The 20,592-nt window shown below is 50.1% G+C and overlaps 1 protein-coding gene across 1 annotated transcript in view; it reads right to left on the bottom strand.

The window, feature by feature from the left end:
- ACAP3 (ArfGAP with coiled-coil, ankyrin repeat and PH domains 3) overlaps positions 1–20,592 on the bottom strand; it is a 135,292-nt gene that overhangs the window by 40,595 nt on the left and 74,105 nt on the right. The window contains exons 11-12 of the mRNA XM_015412255.1: positions 4,539–4,651; positions 2,223–2,274 (exon numbers count right to left, since the gene is read on the bottom strand). Coding sequence (XP_015267741.1) covers positions 2,223–2,274; positions 4,539–4,651 — 165 coding nt within the window. The remainder of the gene's footprint in view (positions 1–2,222; positions 2,275–4,538; positions 4,652–20,592) is intronic.

Here is a 20,592-nt window from a genome sequence, read left to right as displayed (position 1 = left end):
GCTGGCTGGTGAAGGGAACTACAGAACTGCTTCTTGAGATAGCATTATCTGGCAATTAATCTTCTAGGCATGGGATCAAGCACAGCTGTATGCCGCCAGCACGATGCCAATGGGTGCCATGGCACCCACCAGCACCATTCCTGGCTGTCGCCAAGTGTTTTAAGAAAGTGGGTGGGGCCTGGTGGGCTTTTGCCCAGTAAGGCTTCTGATTAGCCACTGGAGATTTGATTGGCCACTCAGATTTTTAAAAAATGTTGCTTTGGCGCACAGTCACTGTGTGACTGAAAGTAAATTGCAGCAGTCATTTTGCACTCGTCACCCTGTGTCAGAATTTGAAAGGGGCCCCCAGGCCAAGCCCGTAGCCGGGATTTTGTGGCTTGTGGGGCAGATTTTTTTTTCTGGTGGGGCTGGAGTTCTCAGTGCAGAAAGAAAAACCATGTAGCCAATAGAAAGCCATGACCAGGGCAGATCTCTCCCTTGCAAGCTGTCAACCACTTTAGATGACAGTTCTCAGCTGCTGCGAGTTAATCACTTCTGCCAGCCTAAGCAACAATTCCGATAAAAAAGCAGGTGGGAGTGATGACGTCTATAGCCAAGAAAGCTGACACTTAGGCAGGAAAACTCTCTTCAAGGAGACCAGTTTCTTGACACAGAGTTAGAAGGGAACCTAGAGGTCACCCACTCCAACCCCTTTGCTTAGTGCGGGAATTAGTCAACTACAGCACCCCACTCTGCTTAAAGGAGTGCATGCCCTTTAAAAAATGTTTGAAAATGATTGGAAAAAAAACATTTACAGGAGAAATTCATGTGGGGGTGTGCCTTTAGAGCCCCCAAAAGCCCCACTGTAGTCATGGGCCTGCTCCAGGCTCAAAAAGGGTGGGAACTCCTGCCCTAATCAGACTGCTGGTCCGTTTAGCTCAGCACAGACTGCTCTGACCGACACCAGCTCTCCAAGATCTCAGACCGAGAAAGGTCTTTTCCAGCACCTGAGATCCTTTAACTGGAGTTGCTTGGGAACGAACCTGGAAACTTCTACATGAAAAGTATGCACTCTGCCATTAAGCCACGCCAATCCCCACCCTCCCAGTGTTCCAGCATGAATTTCCCCCCTCTCCATTATATCTTCTCAGATCATGGTCAATACCATTTCCCAGCCACCACCAAGACTGGGTCAACCCCACTCCCTGAGAATCGGATGATCACTGTTCATTCCATACCACAAAAAGCATACCTTGTGGACGTCTGCGTAAATTAGGCAGGACAATTAGCTGACAAGGGTAAAGGTTTCCCTTGCTCAAAAGCCAGTCAAAATTGACTCTAGGGGGCAGTGCTCATCTCCGTTTCCAAGCCGAAGAGCCAGCGCTGTCCGAAGATGTTTCCATGGTCACGTGGCTGGCATGACTAAACGCCAAGGCGCACGGAACGCTGTTACCTTCCCACTAGAGCGGTACCTATTTATCTACTTGAAATGTCTTGCTTTCGAAATGCTAGGTTGGCAAGAGCTGGGGCCAGAGACGGGAGCTCACTCCCTCTAGGCGGTACCAGGGTCTCGAACTGCTGAGCTACCGACCTTCCGGTCTGCAGCTCAGCGCCTATGAAAGGTACCGGGAAAGCTGGTGGCAGGAAATTGGCACTGTCTGGGTACCTGCTGAGCGACCCATTTGGCAGTGACCGACCCCAAGAGAGACTGGGCTAGCTTCCCAATTCCCCAGAGGGAGTAGAAGTGCGTGGAGGCGGTGGGGTAAGGAGAGCGCAAGAGAACTGTGGCCTTGGTGCCCTCTCCGGGCACCCCTGGTGATTGGCTGCTGCACGTGCAACGCTGCGGTGATTCGTCCTTACGCCTTTCAGGCCTGTGGGCACCAGGGAGGGCTAAGAAGAATGCAAGGAAGCCCGCCAGCTCCAAAACAGCTTCTGTGGCGGTGGTGGTGGTGTAGCTACAGCATTAACTGCAGTTGGGGGGGCAGGGAGCTGTGATGGAGGGGTCTGTGGCCACGGGATGCGCTCGGCCGACCATCAAAACCTGAAGCAGGCTCTGAGCACCGAAACAGGACAAAGCAAGGTGTTTCCTGTGCCATGAGACCAAGCATGGGGTCGGAACCCTCCGGACTGGTCTTATCTGCCTCCCTTCCGTGCCGCGCTGAACGGTCCCAGGATCCCATGAACGGCAAAGCGTCAGACAAGACATCTAATCTGCTAATGTCATCCCAGGCGTCCCGGCTGACCTTTAGCTTCTTCTGGTACACCAGCTGGCTGTTCTGAATGGAGAACCACCTCCTGGGGAGGGGAGAGGAGGGGGGGGGAGAGAGAGAAACACAAATGAATGGAAGACGGATAATCCCGAAAGGGGGCAGGCAGGAAGGCGTTTCGCCGCCTTCAAAATAAAAGCAGAGCTACAGGACGTTCGAGGGGGAAACGGGGCTACTAAAACTAGTGGGGCAAGTTTCTAGTCCACATTAGAGGCCGCAGCGTGTTCTCAAAATGGGCTTTCAAGAGAACCTGTTGAAAGGACGGACTCAGCACCTCCAGGTTCTCCATCTGGAATCGTACAGATATAACAGGGGCCCTGAGGGATGAGATCAATAGTCCGTCTCCTCCCACATCCTGTTTCCCACATTGGGCGACCACATGCTTCCCGTAAGGCCTATAAACAGAGGCCGAAGCCTCCCTCTGTTTTTTTTATGGCCCCTCTCCCCCACCATTGACTGGAAATCAGAGGTACATCATGGCCAATAGCCATGGATATCTTTCTCCTGCACTCAGGGGTCATTTCCTGCAGGAGGGCACAGAAGCGGAGCTCCGGCAGTAAAGAGCCCAGGGGGCGGGCACATGCAACAAGCCCCACCCCCTGCTCCCAGCAGCCCTCAGTCAGAGCAAGAAGCAGCCAGGTAAGCTGCAGAGCCCCCACCCCCGGCCCCCCAATCCAAAACAGCCAGTGGCACCTTTAAGGCCAAGGTTTATTCAGGTACAAGCTCTCCCTCCTCTGCGAGGACAGATCTGCACGTCCCCCCCCCAATAGCTAGCAATCCAAAACAGTCCAGTGGAGCCTGAGCGGTGGGTGGTGCCTTCTGACACACTTCCAGTGATGTCAGGGGGTGTGGCATATGCAAATAAGTTATGCTAATGTTATGCTAATGAGCTCCTGCACCTCTTTTTCTATGAACTGACCCCTGACTGCACTGATTTATTTGTTGGTTTATTTATTCCCCACTTTTTCACGGAAACTCAAGGTGGAAAACACAGTGCAAATCCATGCAATCAAAAGGGTGAGACATCTAATAAGCAACGTAAACTAGCAACCACTGCTACATCGTGTGATACCAAATCCCACAAGTTAATGATGCGTTGTGAGAGGAAGCAATTTCTCTGGGCTGTCCTAAATCTACCGCCCATCAACTGTATTGAGTTACTCCTAAGCAGTGTTCCCTCTAAGCTGAGTTAGTGTGAACTGGCTCACGGCTTTTTAGCCTCCAGCTCACAGATTTTTGTCATCGCTCGGGAAGGATGGCTCCAGAGCAAACTAATTCATGCAGCAGCCGAATCGCCCGCTCACAACTTTAATGCCAGTCACTCAGAAAGTAGTATTTTTGCTCAGAAAGCTTCACAGCTTAGAGGGAGCATTGCTCCTAAGGTCTAGTCTTAAAGGACAGAGTGAAAACAGAACCTCCATGTAGCCACACATGAACACAAAGGGAGCTGCCTTATACTGAATCAGATCATCAATCTATCGAGGCCAGAACGGTCTACACAGCTCTCCGGGGTCTCAGGCAAAGAGCCTTTGCAGCAGCCGTTACCCCATCCTTTTCAGTGGAGATGCCGGGGATTGAACCTGGGACCTTCTGCCGAGCAGAGGCTCTTCTGCTGAGCCACAGCCCCTCCCCAGACAGATACTCTTTTTTAAAAAAAATATTTTTTATTATTTTTTTTCAGCACGGTTACAACAAAGTTTAACATTCTTAAATCCCAACGACAATGGCAGACAGACACTCTTGAGAACGGGGTGCTGCCTTCGTTCCTTGCTTGGGGTCTTCCCAGTGACGTCAAGCTGGCCTTTACAGGAAACTGGGTGCTAGACTAGGTGAACATTTGGTCTGTCCCAGTCGGATTCTTTGGATGTTCTTATTATAGCACCAAAGGACTCATCCCGAGAACCTTCGGTCTCATATATCTATGAGGATTCTTCAATACATGACAGCAGTCGGGGTGGGATTGAGCTTGCTTTGCTTTAGGGATGCCGGCCTCCAAGTGGGACCTGGGGATCCCCCGGAATTACACCTCATCTCCAGGCTACAGAGTTTCGTTCTCTTGGAGAAAATGGATGCTTTGGAGGGTGGACTCTACGACATTGTCCCCCACTGAGGTCCCTGTCCTCCCCAGGCTCCACCCCCAAATCTCCAGGAGTTTCCCACCCTGGAGCTGGCACCCCTACCCCTCCCATCCTCTGCAAGTGACCCGGGGGACCTGGCAACCCAGCTTGCCTGCTTTGGCCAAATAACTTTGCAGGCGAAAGGGAAACTTCCCAGGGCGCGTGAACCCCTTACCGGTTCCAGGTCTTGAAAGCGTTGCTTGCTCTCTTGAAGAGGTAGCCTTCCATCACCACCCCGTTGGGGGCATCAACGTTGAATTCCACTTTGGAATCATCGTAGGAGAAATCCTGCAGAGAAGCAGACAGTACCATCAGTCACAAGAGCGGCTGCTGAGAAACGGAGGAAGAATCCAAAATATTATTTGCGGCAGTCGTAAACTGTTAGGAGAAATCAACGACACGTTTTTGATTTTATAAATATCCAGGACGAACCAGGCACCGTGTAATTTTCAAGAAACGAATTCTTTTTACAGCGCATAATGCTCTTGTGGAACTCACTGCCACAAGATGCGACAGCGAGTTTAACTGGCACACGAAAGCTCATACCTTGAATAAGCCTTTGTTGTTCTTAAAGGTGCCCCTGGACTCTAAATCTGTTGTACCGCTTCAGACTAACACGGCGGACCAACCGGATCTGTCTTCAGGAGAGCAGACAAATAACATGGGATAAAGGTCCACCAATGCCTAATTGGAAGCTCTTTCAAAGTCTGTCTCTCTGAGCTCCGGCAGTAAAGAGCCCAGGGGGCGGGCACATGCAACAAGCCCCACCCCCTGCTCCCAGCAGCCCTCAGTCAGAGCAAGAAGCAGCCAGGTAAGTTGAAGAGCTCCCCCCCTTGCCCTGGCCCAAACAATCCAGTGGCACCTTTAAGGTCAAGTTTTATTCAGGTACAAGCTCTCCCTCCTCTGTGAGGGCAGATCTGCGCGTTCCCCCCCCCCCCCGCTAGCAATCCAAAACAGTCCAGTGGAGCCTGAGCAGTGGGTGTTGCCTTCTGACACACTTCCGGTGATGTCAGGGGGTGTGGCATATGCAAATAAGTTATGTTAATGAGTTATGCTAATGAGCTCCTGCACCTCTTTTTCTACGAAATGACCCCTGCTGAAGACTAACTCTTGTCTACAGAGGCGGCAAAAAGAGAACAGGCCCTTCTTCCTTCTGGCCATTTGGTCGGTCATTGTGAGAAACAGGATTCTGGACTAGAGGGACACTTGCTCTGATCCAGCAGGGTTCTCCGTATAACGTATCTAGGTCTGGACTTGGTCAGGGTGTGGATTGAGAAAAACACCAGTGGAAGCGCATGTCTCCATTACAAAAATGTATTGTGGCACAGCAGTTTGACTGTGATGACTTTATTTATTTATTCACTGTTTAGACATTTAGGCCCCGCCCTTCCCCACAAGCAGGGCTCAGGGCGGCTTAAAGGTAAAGGTTCCCCTTGCTTGAAAGCCAATCGAATCTAACTCGAGGGTTGTGGTGCTCATCTCCGTTTCCAAGCTGAAGAGCCAGCGCTGTCCTAAGACATTTCTGTGGTCATGTGACCGGCATGCCTAGACACCGAGGCGCACGGAACGCTGTTACCTTCCCACCAAGGCGGTACCTATTTATCTACTTGCAATTTCTTGCTTTCGAACTGCTAGGTTGGGAGGAGCGGGGACCCGAGACGGAAGCGCACTCTGTCATGTGGCACTCGGGTCTCAAACTGCCGAACTACTGACCTTCCGGTCTGCAGTTCAGCGTCTTAACCACTGAGCCACCGCGGCCCTTATCAGGACGGCTTACAACAGAATAAAGACACACAATTCAAGTTAAATTAAACCAGCATTAAAACACAATACAGAAACAGAAGTAAAAAGCAATTCCAAGGTGGTGAATGATTTCAATAGAGATTAAAACTACCCAGCCTCCAAGGGGGCAGGTAAGGGGGGGCGGGGAACTTGAGACCACAAGACTACTTGCTGTCCCGCCAGACTACTTGCTGGCCTATGCCCAAAGGATCCTGGGAGCTGTAGTTTCAGAAGGAGCTGAGGGAAATTTCTAGCCCAACCCCACCGAATGATATTTTTCTGGGTAGAGTGAACGATTTTTAAACTAGCAGAAGGTTCTGACCACACGTGCAATGGGGCGAGGTGGCAGAGGTAACTGTGCTGCAAGACTGCAGGCAAAGAAGTCCCTTTTTAAGAACAACAACAAAAACCCCTCTGCATGTAGAACAGTAGCACAGCAAGGGCTGGGCTGGAACCTCTCTCCCTGAAGCACTAGCTGTTTACTCGAAGAGAGGAGTTGTTTTAAACACGGGGACACATTTAAAAATGGCATTCTCCTTCCCGCAGTTGGAGTCTTCCACCTGAGGACAGAGTCTACTGCGGCTGGGCCTTTGTCATGCCAATTATTCTGCCGTGACTGATCTTGCTTGCAACCGGATCCCCCCTCTCTGCCGGAGCCCATTATTCCCCCACCCGGCCGTTCAATTAAAAAAAATAAACCAAGTGCCTCAGTGGTGGGGAATTTGGAGGCAGCGCCCATTAGCTTAAGTGCCCCACCACTTTGGTGCAGGAAGGCCCCAGCGAAGCCTGGCGGTTGCTAGGCAACGTGCACTCCACACTCATTAGGATGAGTTATAGCCATGCGGAGAGATGCTGGCCCCGCCAGGAAGGTGTCATAATAAGAGGAATCAGAAGATGTCATGGGACGGGGATGAGTCATGTCTTTGGAAGGGTGGCCTGATGCTCAGCTGGAGCCGGCCGTGTGGCCAAGAGCGCTTCCAATTAAAAGAAAACGGGTGCGGGATGCGAGCCGCTCCCACTGCCCTCTTCCTCATCCCTGGTGTCCGGGGATGGCCTGGTTGGGCACTGCAAAACCAAGCCAAGGTTAGTGAAAAGGAGGGCCAATACTAAAACCTTTCCATAAAAGATAAAAAGAGGTACATGTATTTATTAATAATAATAACCAATTTTAAAACATATATAGAGGCCCATTTACAACCAATGGATATAAAATATAACAATATCAAGGGCTTACAAAGTTGACCTTACGCGTTTCGGCCAAATAGGCCTTCCTCAGAGGTCATACATATGTGGCAAGATGGTTAATAATTATTTTCACATAAACACAATCAGAAATATATACAAAGTATAGATTCATTGAGGACCATAAAGTAAATTGTTCAAAAGTAAAATCACCAGGCACAAGGTAAATGTGCACATAAGACCTTTAAAGTGCAATCACTAGCCCAGTGATTATAAACTTGTGGTCCAAAAATTTCCTTCTTTGATTGTGTTGCCACAGCATTCATAAGTAAAAAGCAGTGTGTACCTCTTTTTATCTTTTATGGAAAGGTTTTAATATTGGCCCTCCTTTTCACTAACCTTTGCTTGGTTTTGGAGTTCATTGTTAGGTTCAGTGTTTTTCCCCCCTTGGTTTCTGCTGGTTGGGCACTGACCAAGGCCTACAGCCTGACAGGGGGGGGCTGGCCCAGCTGGAGACACCGGGATGGCCTCCCATTTCCCCAAGGAAGACACACCTGAAGGCAGTAGAGGAGGAGGGTGCAAGATGTCCCGATGACTCCTCGGGATTGGGATCCCCTTGTGATCTCCCTTGAGGCTCCTGCAACCGCTTTTTTTTTTGTTAAGGATGCTGAAGTCCCTGAGCATCAAAATCCTTGGGTCCTTAGCAATGTTCCCTCTAAGCTGTGGGGTCTTGTGAGCAAAAATTCTACTTTGTGAGCTACTGGCATTAAAGTTGTGAGCAAGAGATTTGGCCGCTGGATAAACTAGTTTGCTCTGGAGCCCTCCTTCCTGAGCTAAGACAAAAATGTGTGAGCCAGAGGCTAAAAAAATGTGAGCTAGCTCACACTCACTCAGCTTAGAGGGAACACTGAGTCCCCTGCCACAATTTGGGGAGGGGAAGAAGGCAGATGTGACTGGGAGGGGATGGCCATGATTTCGGGGGACAAAACCACAGTGGAGGGGCAGCGGCAACGAGGGGAAAGAGAAGGGCACTGCAATGGAAGGACCCGTAAAGAGCTGGTAGAAAATGAGCAGCCTGATAGACAGGGCGATGGAGAGAGCGAAGGGGGCCAGCCAGTGGCTGGCATTTAATATTGGAATGCGGGAGTTGCTGATTTCTAAAGCAGGAGGTGTTTGGCCTCTAGGGCTGCAGTCACACACGCTAAATAACCCACTTTCAAACCACTTTCAATGCAGTTTTGACATTCGTAGTGTACACAAAAAAAGAAAACCAGTTCGCCGCGCCGCGCGCTTCTTCATTGCGCGCAGGCGTGTGTTGTGATCGGCACCTCTCCCTTGCCATGGAACCTCCACAGTACCTCCACAGAACCTCCACAGTAGATCTGATCGCTTTATTGCATGTTAGTTTGCCCCGGGGCAAACAGCCACACTTCTCCTCTGCAGTTTCCTGCCCGTGTGACAGGGGCCATTGTTAAATAAACAAAATATTGCAAGAGTGCTAATGTTTTAAGCACGTTTTTATTTTAAGTAAAAAAACACAACAAACCCTTTGTGTTTGTGTCCTTTAAAAAACTTATATCTCCGCTACCTGGCATTACATTTTATGACACACATGGCCCAGCCCAACAAGGGCCCCTGCCACACGGGCAGGAAACTGCAGAGGAGAAGTGTGGCTGTTTGCCCCGGGGCAAACTAACATGCAGTAAAGCGATCAGACCTACTGTGGAGGTTCTGTGGAGGTACTGTGGAGGTTCCATGGCAAGGGAGAGGTGCCGATCACAACACACGCCTGCGCGCAATGAAGAAGCGCGCGGCGCGGCGAACTGGTTTTCTTTTTTTGTGTACACTACGAATGCGCATGCTCCGTTGGGTGCGTGTGCGCATCCACGGAGACGTGGGGGGAAAAAAACCCTTTTCCGCAAGGGGACATGGGCGGGCGCCGGATACCACCGGAAACGCGATCAGACGCCCGCCCTTGCCCCGCAGTTTCCGGAAACTAGTACCTCCAAGGTACTAGTTTTTTGCTGCGCTTTTTCGGCAGGAAGCCTCAGTTGTGCCACGGAAGCGCTACGCTTCCCAGATGTGCTGGTGAGATCGCGACCGGAAACTCCGCTTGTCTTCCGTATCTCTTGCGTGGCTAATGTTGCGTGTGACCGCAGCCAAGGTCTCATGTATGTCAGATTCGGCCCTCATAACAAATGAGTTCGACACCCCTGATTTAGTGTGTGTGTCCGCAGCCTAGAGGGTTCCTAACACTGGGCTAGAAAATTCCTCGAGTTTTGGGGGTGAGGCCTGGGAACGGCAGGATTTGGGGAGAGGAGGAACCTCATTGGGGTATAATGCCACTAAGTTTGCCCTCCTGTCCTTTTCTCCAGGAAAGCCCATCTCTGTCATCTAGAGATCAGCTATAGATAGCAAGGAGATGGCCAGTTCTTGGTACTGGACGTGCCCCTACCTGTTCAGTTGAAGATTTATGTTTAAACCAGGGTGCAATCTCTCCACAGCCATGCAAAGAAGAGAAAGAAGTTTCTCATGCTCAGCTTTCGGAGCGTCCAACAAGTGACTCACTATGTGGCGTAAACACTCCTGGAGTGGACCTCTTTGGACTACCAGCGGGGAGAGGCGAATGTTGCATGATACGAGTGCTTTCCCATTCGAAACACAAACATATCGCGGTATTAAGATGTAATGGAACATATAATGCAATGGAACATGTAATGTAATAATCAATGTCTAACAACGTCTAATGTCAAACAGTTAATATTAATAGTAACTCATGGTAATAAATGCTAGGCTTTAATAATAAAGGTACACAGTATGTAAAAACCTTCCAACTACTATGTATTTTAAACGTTTATGTTAAATGCTCTACATTTACTCTGATGTCGATCGTCCTTGTTATGAATTTTTATTTATTTATTTTATTTATATATTCAATTTGTACCCCGCCCTCCCTGGGAGCGGGCTCAGGGCGGCTTACACAGCTGGTACAGAAATACCAATAAAACACATAAAATCAAGTTTAAAAAATTCAAATGAATCATAAAATCATAAAGTGCTAGTGATCCTTCATTCGTTACTTAAGGTGACGTGCTAAAAACGTTTGCAAGCAGACAGTCCCACTCAGTGGTCTTCTTAAGTCACACGATGGTATAGGCCAGATGTTAAGGTTGAGGGCCAGCGGCTCCTAGTTGAAAACCTGGTGGAAGAGCTCCATCTTGCAGGCCCTGTGGAACTGTAGAAGATCCCGCAGGGCCCTGATCTCTTCTGGGAGCTCATTCCACCAGTAAGGAGCCGCCACTGAGAAGGCCCTGGCCCTGGTAGTGGCGAGCCTGGCATCCTTGGGGCCTGGGAGGGTCAGTCGATTCTGTGACCCCGACTGCAGTGCTCTCTGGGGTATATATGGGGAAAGGCATGTTGGACCCTGGCCATGTAGGGCTTTAAAGGTAAGCACCAGCACCTTGAAGCGAATTCAGTATGCTATTGGCAGCCAGTGCAATGCCTTCAGCACAGTCTGAATGTGCTCCCATCTGGGAAGGCCCATCACAAGCCTGGCTGCAGCATTCTGCACTAGCTGCAGCTTCCGAATTTGCGACAAGGGCAGCCCCATGTAGAGAGTGTTACAGTAGTCTAGTCCCAAGGTGACCATCGCGGGGATCACTGTGGCCAGGTCATTGTGGTCGAGGAAGGGAACCAACAGCCTAATCAGCCGAAGATGGCAGAAGGCCGACTTAGCAGTGGCTGCTACCTGGGCCTCCATTGTTAAGGAGGTGCCCAGGAGCACCCCCAAACTCCTAACCTCCGATGCTGGCACCAATGGTGCCTCACTGAAGGTCGGGAGTGGGGCCCCCACACCCGAACCACCCTGACCCATTAAAGATCATTATAATAGCTATATCTCCCTTTTCCTCTTTCCCCCCTGTATCCTTATTTTAATTTAAAACCACAAAAGTAATTAAAAAGCTATTAAAAAACCACACGCAAGAGTCCCTCCACTTAGAAAAAATAGCACTATCAAGGACTCAAAGTGTGTGTGGGGGGGTATGTCACAAGCAGCTGAATTTGTGTAGCAGTGAAGTTGGATCTTTGCGGCATCTTACAGGCTGACCGATTGATATCAGCCTAAGCTTTCCTGAGCTAGAGCATGCCACGATCAATCTGTTACGTTTTTTAAACTGTCACAAGAACTAACACGACTGCCCGATGGAATATACAGCCATGCACTAATGTCGGGGAGGGGGGTGTAAGGAGAAAGGCGAGGGAGAGGGATAGGGATGCTCGGAAGGAGAGGGGGTTGGGGAGATTGAGAGGAGCGGGCTCGAAGCCTGACTTCCTGCCAGCGTCTGATAAGGAGCCAACCCTGGGGCATATGGGGAAAGGAGACATGACTAGCGAAGCCTTGAGAGAAAGAAAGAGGAGCTTAGCAGAGGTGCTTTGAATCAGGCAGAGGGCCGAAATCTTTAGAGAGGGAGGCGAATCAGCCGGAGCGGTGATGCTTCAGAGAACAGGCGTGGAGGCTTCCCTGGGCCACACCGCCCCGTTCGGAGACAAATTCAGATCTCCTGCCAAACGCCCCTGTCGTCTGTTCGCCTTGCTTTCATGTCATTTCAATAAATCACACCCCTCGGGCTTCTTTACATCTCTCCTTCCAATCCCCCCGCCGCCTTTAGAGTTTAGACGCCCAAGGATGCCTGAGCTGGCATTGAGAGGTTTTCTTCTTCTTCTTCTTTTTTTAAAAAAAATATTAGATCAGACAATGGTTACCCGGGGAACCCTTTGAATGCCACGGAAGAGAACACAAAGAGGAAAGGGCATTCCAGGAGAGGCAGCGGCCCTCGTCCGTTGGGGATGGGAATTATCCCCTTCCCGCCTCCCGAAACAGGGATATTTTCAAACTGGCAAATGATGAAAAAGAATGGGAAGTGGGAGGTGAGAGAACATAGGCAGAAATCTACAAAGGGGAATTTAAAAAGAAACATTATAATCTTGGAGGGGGGGGAGACACTTTACGAATCCAACGTCGGGGTCACACGGACCCCTCCTCACAGTCATGGCGGTGAAAGCAAGAATTTTTTTAAACAAAAAATAATTTATACCCCACCTTTCTCCACATTGGGGACCCAAAACAGCTTACATCGTCCCCCTCTCCTCCATTTTATCCTCACAACAACCCTGTGAGGTAGGTGGGGCCGAGGGTGTGTGACTGGCCCAGGGTCACCCAGCAAGATTCCATGGTACTAGTGCAAATTTGAACCTGGGTCACTCAGATACTAGTCCGACACTCTTAACCACTGACTTCTATATGAACTGGTGTTAGGGTTGTTCTGCCGGCGGGGGTGGGTGGGAGGGAGCCTTCTGGGAGTGGGGGTGGAGCAACATCACTGGTGTGATGATGTCACACGGAAGTGACATCATCATGCCGGGGGACATTGCGTGGCGACACTCTAGCATTTTGGCCAAAACTCTGTGGTTACCATAGAGTTTTAGCCAAAATGTTAGAGCGTCACCGTGCAATGTCCCCAGCACGATGATGTCACTTCTGTGTGACGTCATCACGCCGACAACATTGACACGTCTGTTTGTGGGTTTGTGGGTGGGGCTTCACCTGCCGGCCAGCTGTCTGGCGGTGCGCTGAAGCCCCGAAAATCGGGGGAACCCCTGCCTAGACCTGGAGTCTGGCAACCCTAATCAGTGTTAAGAATTGTCCCATATGATACAGGTGTGCACTATATAGGATGGTATCTGGGGTCTGTAATTAATACCTCAGGGGACTCAGAGACCCTCTTGTGCCTGTCCACTTGACTTAAAATGAATAAAACAGTACCTGGCAGCTAACATCGCCTTAACTGCAGCATCAGCAGAATTCTTAAAGGGGAGTCTTCCCCATGTTGGGGTAACTGGGAACCCCAATACTGTGGATGTGCACTATTCTCTTAATGTCTTCAAAATACACAAACTTAAGCGGTCTGGGGAGAAACTGGTCATGATTGGGGGGGGCTCTTTTGGGGCTCTGTGGGTCAAGAGGCTCCTCGGTGAATCAGCCCCGTCAGGTTTTTCCTTTGTCCACCCGTGAAACATCCACCCCCATTTCTAAACATGCGATGTGGCAGGTCAGCCACGAATGCAGAGTCACCCATGCATGCAACGAAAGACACCGATCACATCCGATAAGGGATTTCTTACAGGAAGCATTAGGGCAGAGAAGGACAATCTCTCTTCCTTAGGACCTCCACAGGGACCTGACACTGTGCATCTGAATCCAGTTAACGCCCTTTTCCCGCTCTCTCTTCCAGAGCCAAATGGCAGGGATGTGGCAAAGCTTTCTCCTGGACTGTGCAACTCCGAGTGGAGGAGGAACCCATTCCCCCAGCGCTTGCTGTTATTGCTCCACGGTTTTCTTTTTATGCGGAGTTCCACTGCGCTTGAATCCCAGGTTCACCCAGAGGACGACTACAGTTAATTCCTGCACTGGGACAGGTGCTGTTTGCTGCGGGTTTCACTTCCTCCTGTTCATTTGCAACTCCCCTCCCCTTCCGTAAAGTTAAGGACCTCGATGAGCATTGAGGGGGAAATCTGAAGGAGGGGAGGCCACACCCAGGCACCCTTCCATCATCACTGGCCCCAGCTGAGAACCTCTGCTCCTTCCAAATACCTTAGGCTAAGGTTACTACGCTCCAGGCGGAGTCTGGAGTTCTCCTGGAATTACCACTGATCTTCAGACTACAGAGATCAGTTCATAGAGGGGGTGCCGTTCCCCACCCCCAATTAACCCCATTCCCCGCCAGTGCTTTACAGGCTGGAGGGGGGAAATGAGGGGGTGCACCGGCATCTTGCCTGTGTGTGACATCACTTCTGGTGCAGAATCAGAAGTGACATAATTACTTTGGGGCAATGCAGTGTGTCTCTCGCCACCACCCACTTCTTCCCGGTCGATCACATCCCGTGGAGGAAATGGCAGGTTTAGCGGGCATACTCCGTGGCATCGCATGCCCACTGAGCTCCCTTCCCTCCCCAGGCATGTTCTAATGAAGGCCTCCGTGCCCTATTGTTGGCCCTCCAGAGGAACTGGTTGGCCACTCTGTGAGACGGGATGCTGGACTAGAGGGACCACTGGTCTGATCCAGCAGGGCTCTTCTGATGTTCTAATGAATGCCTTGGCCTCTGTTCCCTGTTGTTGGCCCTCCAGAGGGACGGGTCGGCCAGTGTGTGAGACAGGATGATGGACCACTGGTCTGATCCAGCAGGGCTCTTCTGATGTTCTAATGAAGGCCTCGGCCTCTGTGCCCTGTTGTTGGCCCTCCAGAGGGACTGGTCGGCCAGTGTGTGAGACAGGATGATGGACCACTGGTCTGATCCAGCAGGGCTCTTCTGATGTTCTAATGAAGGCCTTGGCCTCTATGCCCTGTCGTTGGCCCTCCAGAGGGACTGGTCGGCCAGTGTGTGAGACAGGATGATGGACCACTGGTCTGATCCAGCAGGGCTCTTCTGATGTTCTAATGAAGGCCTTGGCCTCTGTGCCCTGTTTGCTGGCCTTCCAGGGCACCTGGTTGACCACTGTGGGAACGGGATGCTGTACTTGATGGACGGCTTCAAAAGGGAATTAGATAAGCATATGGAGCAGAGGTCCATCAGTGGCTATTAGCCACAAGGTATAGCTAGGGGCTCTGGGGCAAGTGATGCTCTGTCTTCTTGGTGCTTGGGGGGGGGGTCAACAGTGGGAGGGCTTCTAATGTCCTGGCCCCACTGCTGGACCTCCTGATGGCACTGGTATTTCTGGCCACTGTGTGACACAGAGTGTTGGACTGGATGGGCCTTTGGCCTGATCCAACATTGGCGTCTCTTATGTTCTTATGTTCTTAAACCACTAGGCCATTCAGGTTGGTTCTTCCTACTTTTTAAAAATAATGCTGTTTTCAGTATAGCTGAGTTCACTTCCAAACTCTGTTTGAACATGATTGAAGAACACCCCCAGGGCTGTTTACACCTCCAAACCAATGGTTGCAAACCGGCAAGCCCGTATCCCTAAATCCCCAGTCTCACAGGGGGGCAGAATTTGGGGGGTTTCACTCATTTGCATCCCACCTTTCTCCCCAATGGGGACCGAAAGTGGCTTACATCCTCCTCCTCCTCCCCTCCATTTTATCCTCACAACAGCCCTGTAAGGTAGTTTAGGCCAAGAGTGTGTGACTGGCCCAAGACCAGCCAGCGAGTTTGCATAGCACGAGCGGGGATTTAAACCCCCAGATACTAGCCCAGCACTTGGAACCAGGGCTTTTTTTGTAGAAAAAGCCCAGCAGGAAATCATTAGCATAATAGGCCACACCCATCAGCAGAAACTCGTTAGCATATTAGGCCACACCCACGACAGCACAGCTCATTTTCCTATTAGGCCACACCCCCATGTTACCAGAAGTGTGCTCATCCAGCCACACCCACCTTTTGCTTCTTATTCTGTTGACCTTGTTTGTTGTCAACACCCAGGGCTTTTTTTGTAGCAGGCACTCCTTTGCATGTTAGGCCACACACCCCTAATGTAGCCAATCCTAATGAGTTTCTGCTCTTGGGTGTGGCCTATTATGCTAATGAGTTCCTGCTGGGCGTGGCCAACTTGGAAGCCAGCCGGAACTCTGTTCCTGTGCGTTCCTGCCCAAAAATAGCCCAGCTTGTGACCACTATACCACACTATACATACACACATTATGCTGGGGATTATTAGGAAGGGAATGGAAAACAAATCAGCCAGTATCACAATGCCCCTGTATAAATCGATGGTGCGACCTCATTTGGAGTAGTGTACAGTTCTGGTCACCACACCTCAAAAGAGATATTATAAGTGTTGGGAAAAGTGCAGAAAAGGGCAACTAAAATGATAAAAGGGTTGGAACACTGTCCCTATGAAGAGAGGTTAAAACGCTTGGGGCCCTTTAGCTTGGAGAAACGACGGCTGAGGGGTGACATGATCGAGGTTAATAAGATTATGTGTGGGATAGAGCAGGTCGAGAAAGAAGTCCTTTTCTCCCTTTCTCACAATACAAGAACTCGTGGGCACTCCACGAAATTGCTGAGCGGTCGGGTTAGAACGGATAAAAGGAAGTCCTTCTTCACCCGAAGAGTGATTAACACGTGGAATTCACTGCCACAGGAGGTGGCGGCGGCTACAAGCCTGGACGGCTTCAAGAGGGAATCGGATAAACATACGGAGCACAGGTCCATCAGTGGCTATTAGCCACAAGATATAGGTAGGAACTCTCGGTCTGGGGCAAGTGATGCTCTGCATTCTTGGTGCTTGGGGGGGGGGGCGCAACAGTGGGAGAGGGCTTCTAGTGTCCTGGCCCCACTGCTGGACCTCCTGATGGCACCTGGTATTTTTGGCCACTGTGTGACAGATTGTTGGACTGGATGGGTCACTGGCCTGATCCAGCATTGGCTTCTCTTATGTTCTTATGCTCCATCCAGACTGTAGTTGGACGGGATTGCTCCATACTGAGAGAAAAGCATTCTGCGCGTGCTTATACGTCTTCAGAGGGAAACGTTAAGTGGTTTATCCGAAGCCACAAATGAAGACTGACAGGTTTGGGCCAATTCTCATTAAATGCAACTGTGGGCAGAGAATGTTTTTTGAGATGAAAGCAGCCCTGGGGGGGGGGGGACTGCAGTTTTGAGCAGAACAGTGGCAGGGGTGGAAAGGGCACATCCCTTCACCCATTGCCCCTTCACCCACTGACCGTTTCCCCCCCCCTGTTCTAGATTGCCCTGTGCAATACACATAAGAACATAAGAGAACATAAGAGAAGCCAATGCTGGATCAGGCCAGTGGCCCATCCAGTCCAACACTCTGTCACACAGTGGCCAAAAATACCAGGTGCCATCAGGAGGTCCAGCAGTGGGGCCAGTACACTAGAAGCCCTCCCACTGTTGCCCCCCCCCAAGCACAAAGAATACAGAGCATCCCTTGCCCCAGACTCCCTATCTTTACCTTGTGGCTAATAGCCACTGATGGACCTCTGCTCCATATGCTTACCCATAAGAACATAAGAGAAGCTAATGTTGGATCAGGCCAAAGGCCCGTCCAGTCCAACATTCTGTCACACAGTGGCCAAAAATACCAGGCGCCATCAGGAGGTCCAGCAGTGGGGCCAGGACACTAGAAGCCCTCCCACTGCCATCCGGGCCTGGTGATTTATCAGTTTTTAAGTGGTCTATCAGTTGTAGGACCTCCTCTCTCGTCACCTCAATCTGACTCAGGTCTCTCTCCCGAAATCAGCAGTTCTGGAGTGGGCAAGCACTGATCATCTTCCACAGTGAAGATCTGGAAACCTTCATGGGAAGACACTGCCGGAGAAGGGGATGAGCGTCCTACATCCCTTCTTTCCACCACACTTCTGCTCAGAATTGGATCAGCAGCCTTTCAACAGAGCTCAGTTTTCTCAGAAAACAGATCTGGATGTGAAGGAATCGCTAGGCTAAGCTAGTATACTAGTGAAATTGAGGGACAAAACTTAACAGGCAATTGGCCTTTTTATTATTTTTTGATATTTATTTATATTTACTGAAACGTATACCACTTGTGTCCATAGCCACTTTTTTTCTCCACTGGAAGATGTGCATCTTTTGGTGGTAAAGTATTTATTTTACTAAAAACGTGCAATAAAGCCAGTGGAACTGATTATTACTTAACTATAGTGAAATTTTAACCCAGCTTGATTTACTGTTGTTTCCTGTCCTGTCTATAAATGTTTTAAGGATCATTTGCAAAAACTCTGAAAATAATTGTTTGTTACCGGGCATTTTGAATAAAAGTTATTTTCCATCAAAAAAACCCAAACAGAGCTGTTTTCATCTAATAACCCTCAGAGTATCAACCCTATTTCTTCCGTAAAAGTAAAGGTAAAGGTTTCCCTTGCTCAAAAGCCAGTCAGATCTGACTCTATGGGGTGTTGCTCATCTCCGTTTCCAAGCCGAAGAGCCAGCGCTGTCCAAAGATGTCTCTGTGGTCATGTGGCTGGCGTGACTAAAACGTTGAGTCACACAGAATGCTGTTACCTTCCCACCGAAGCGGTACCTATTTATCTACTTGCAATTTCTTGCGTTCGAATTGCTAGGTTGGCAGGAGCTGGGGCCAGAGACGGGAGCTCACTCCGTCATGTGGCACTCGGGTCTCGAACTGTCGAACTACAGACCTTCTGGTCTGACTCTAAAATATAAAGATGGGCTCAAATCGATAAACCATACAGCGACGTTTGTAAAACTAAAGCAAGGTCAAGTGGACAAGACAAGACAGCCCCTGAGCATGTCCAGGGGGCTGTGGCTCAACTGCAGCCAGGATCTCATCGACGGGACCTGGTTTCGTCACCAATGCTGAGTCCTGGAATCCATGATGCAGGAATAATGTCTTTGAGCATGCACAGAGTGCTATCTGACTGGCCACCACAGCTACCATTCTCCCAGGGCTCTGCCCCCAAACCTATTGATAATGCAACTGCTTGGCCTCAGGCTATGGAATGAAACAAAAGAAGCCTCAGAGCATGTGCAAAGGGCTTCTCATTCCCATTGCAGAGTATCCACAATAATTTCTCAGATTCCCAGGATAGAAGAATTCAGAGTTCTGGGGCGCAAGGCCCAATTTCCAGACATTTTTATCCCAGCAATTGACGCTCACAAACTTTCACTGCACAGTCCTGGGATGATATAAACAGCGAACGACCCCAGGAAGACGGAGCAGCGCTTGTCTACCAAATCCAGCCATCCCTGTGCAAACCATACACATCAGCAGATGCATGCTGTCTATCCGCATGTCCCTAGTCCAGGCAGGAATTCATTATTCTTTTGTTTCTTCCCTTTCCTAGGTAACGATGAATCATACACACACACACACACACACACACTTGCACACCTCATTTCCCCGTGCACATCCTTTCTGAGTGCCCCGCTCATCTCTGCTCTTGCAACAAGCTCTGCCAAACGGTCGGTTGAGCTCAGTGCCGCACTTGAGTGTTTTGACACATCGTAAACGCTTCCCCCCGCCCAACTGCCACCTCTGAAATGCAAAAAACGATCTTTTGCACGATTTCACCATCTCTCCCATTTCCCTCCCACACGCACGCAAAATAAGTCAAACCGTCAATGAAACTGCCTTACGCTGGACCCAGTATGCTCACTTGGGGGGCAGCCGCTTTCTAAAGACCTCAGACAGAGATCTTTCCAAAGGACACATCTTTTAATTCAGCAGCATCAATGTGCATCACAGAGTTCCGTAACAGAGTAGGAAGAAGAAGGTAGATTGAAAATTCACCCCAGGGGGAGAGGGGAAGGTAGAGGTGAGGATAACGGGAAGGCGAGATATCCAGTTTGGTTGCAGACAGGAAATCTTGTTCATTAGAGACGCTGGGACAGAATGCACTTGTAAAGAAGGTGTTCTGCCACTGAGCCACATCCACTGTCTGGGTCCGGACTGAACTTTTTTTTTTTGCCATGAAGTCATAGCCGAATTACGGCAACCCTGTAGGGTCTTCGAGACAAGGGGCGAACAGAGCTGGTTTGCCACGCCCTGCCTCTTTGTGGTGACCTTGGTGTTCCTTGGGGGTCTCCCATCCAAGAAAAAACCAGGGGCCAACCCTGCTTCGCTTCTGAGATCTGACAGGATCAGGCTAGCCTGGGTTACGCAGGTCACTGCAAATGCAGTAAATCGTTGGAGGGCACATCCCCAAATCTGTCTGTCCAAAGGATCTAAGGGGAAAAGATATGCCACAAGAACATGTCCATTCATTCTAGACAAGAAAGGAAGGAAGGAAGGAAGGAAGGAAGGAAGGAAGGAAGGAAGGAAGGAAGGAAGGAAGGAAGGAAGGAAGGAAGGAAGGAAGGAAGGAAGGAAGGAAGGAAGGAAGGAAGGAAGGAAGGAAGGAAGGAAGGAAGGAAGGAAGGAAGGAAGGAAGGAAGGAAGGAAGGAAGGAAGGAAGGAAGGAAGGAAGGAAGGAAGGAAGGAAGGAAGGAAGGAAGGAAGGAAGGAAGGAAGGAAGGAAGGAAGGAAGGAAGGAAGGAAGGAAGGAAGGAAGGAAGGAAGGAAGGAAGGAAGGTTGGTTCCCCATAGCATCCTGGACAATTGCCCCCTTACCAGAAGGTATTCGAGTCTGCCAAGAATCTTCATGATGCCGTCCTGCCGCTTGACCATGCTCTCCGAACGCGCAAGTCTCTTTTCAGGCTCTGCTCTGGAGCACCAAGGGTCTACCCGACCACGGGCGGATGATGCTCTCCCCTCCCAAGACACA

The sequence above is a fragment of the Gekko japonicus genome, unplaced genomic scaffold (genome assembly GCF_001447785.1).
Source record: "Gekko japonicus isolate JY-2015 unplaced genomic scaffold, Gekko_japonicus_V1.1 scaffold2890, whole genome shotgun sequence".
Taxonomy (NCBI): Eukaryota; Metazoa; Chordata; class Lepidosauria; order Squamata; family Gekkonidae; genus Gekko; species Gekko japonicus.
This window is presented reverse-complemented; position numbering and strand designations above follow the sequence as displayed.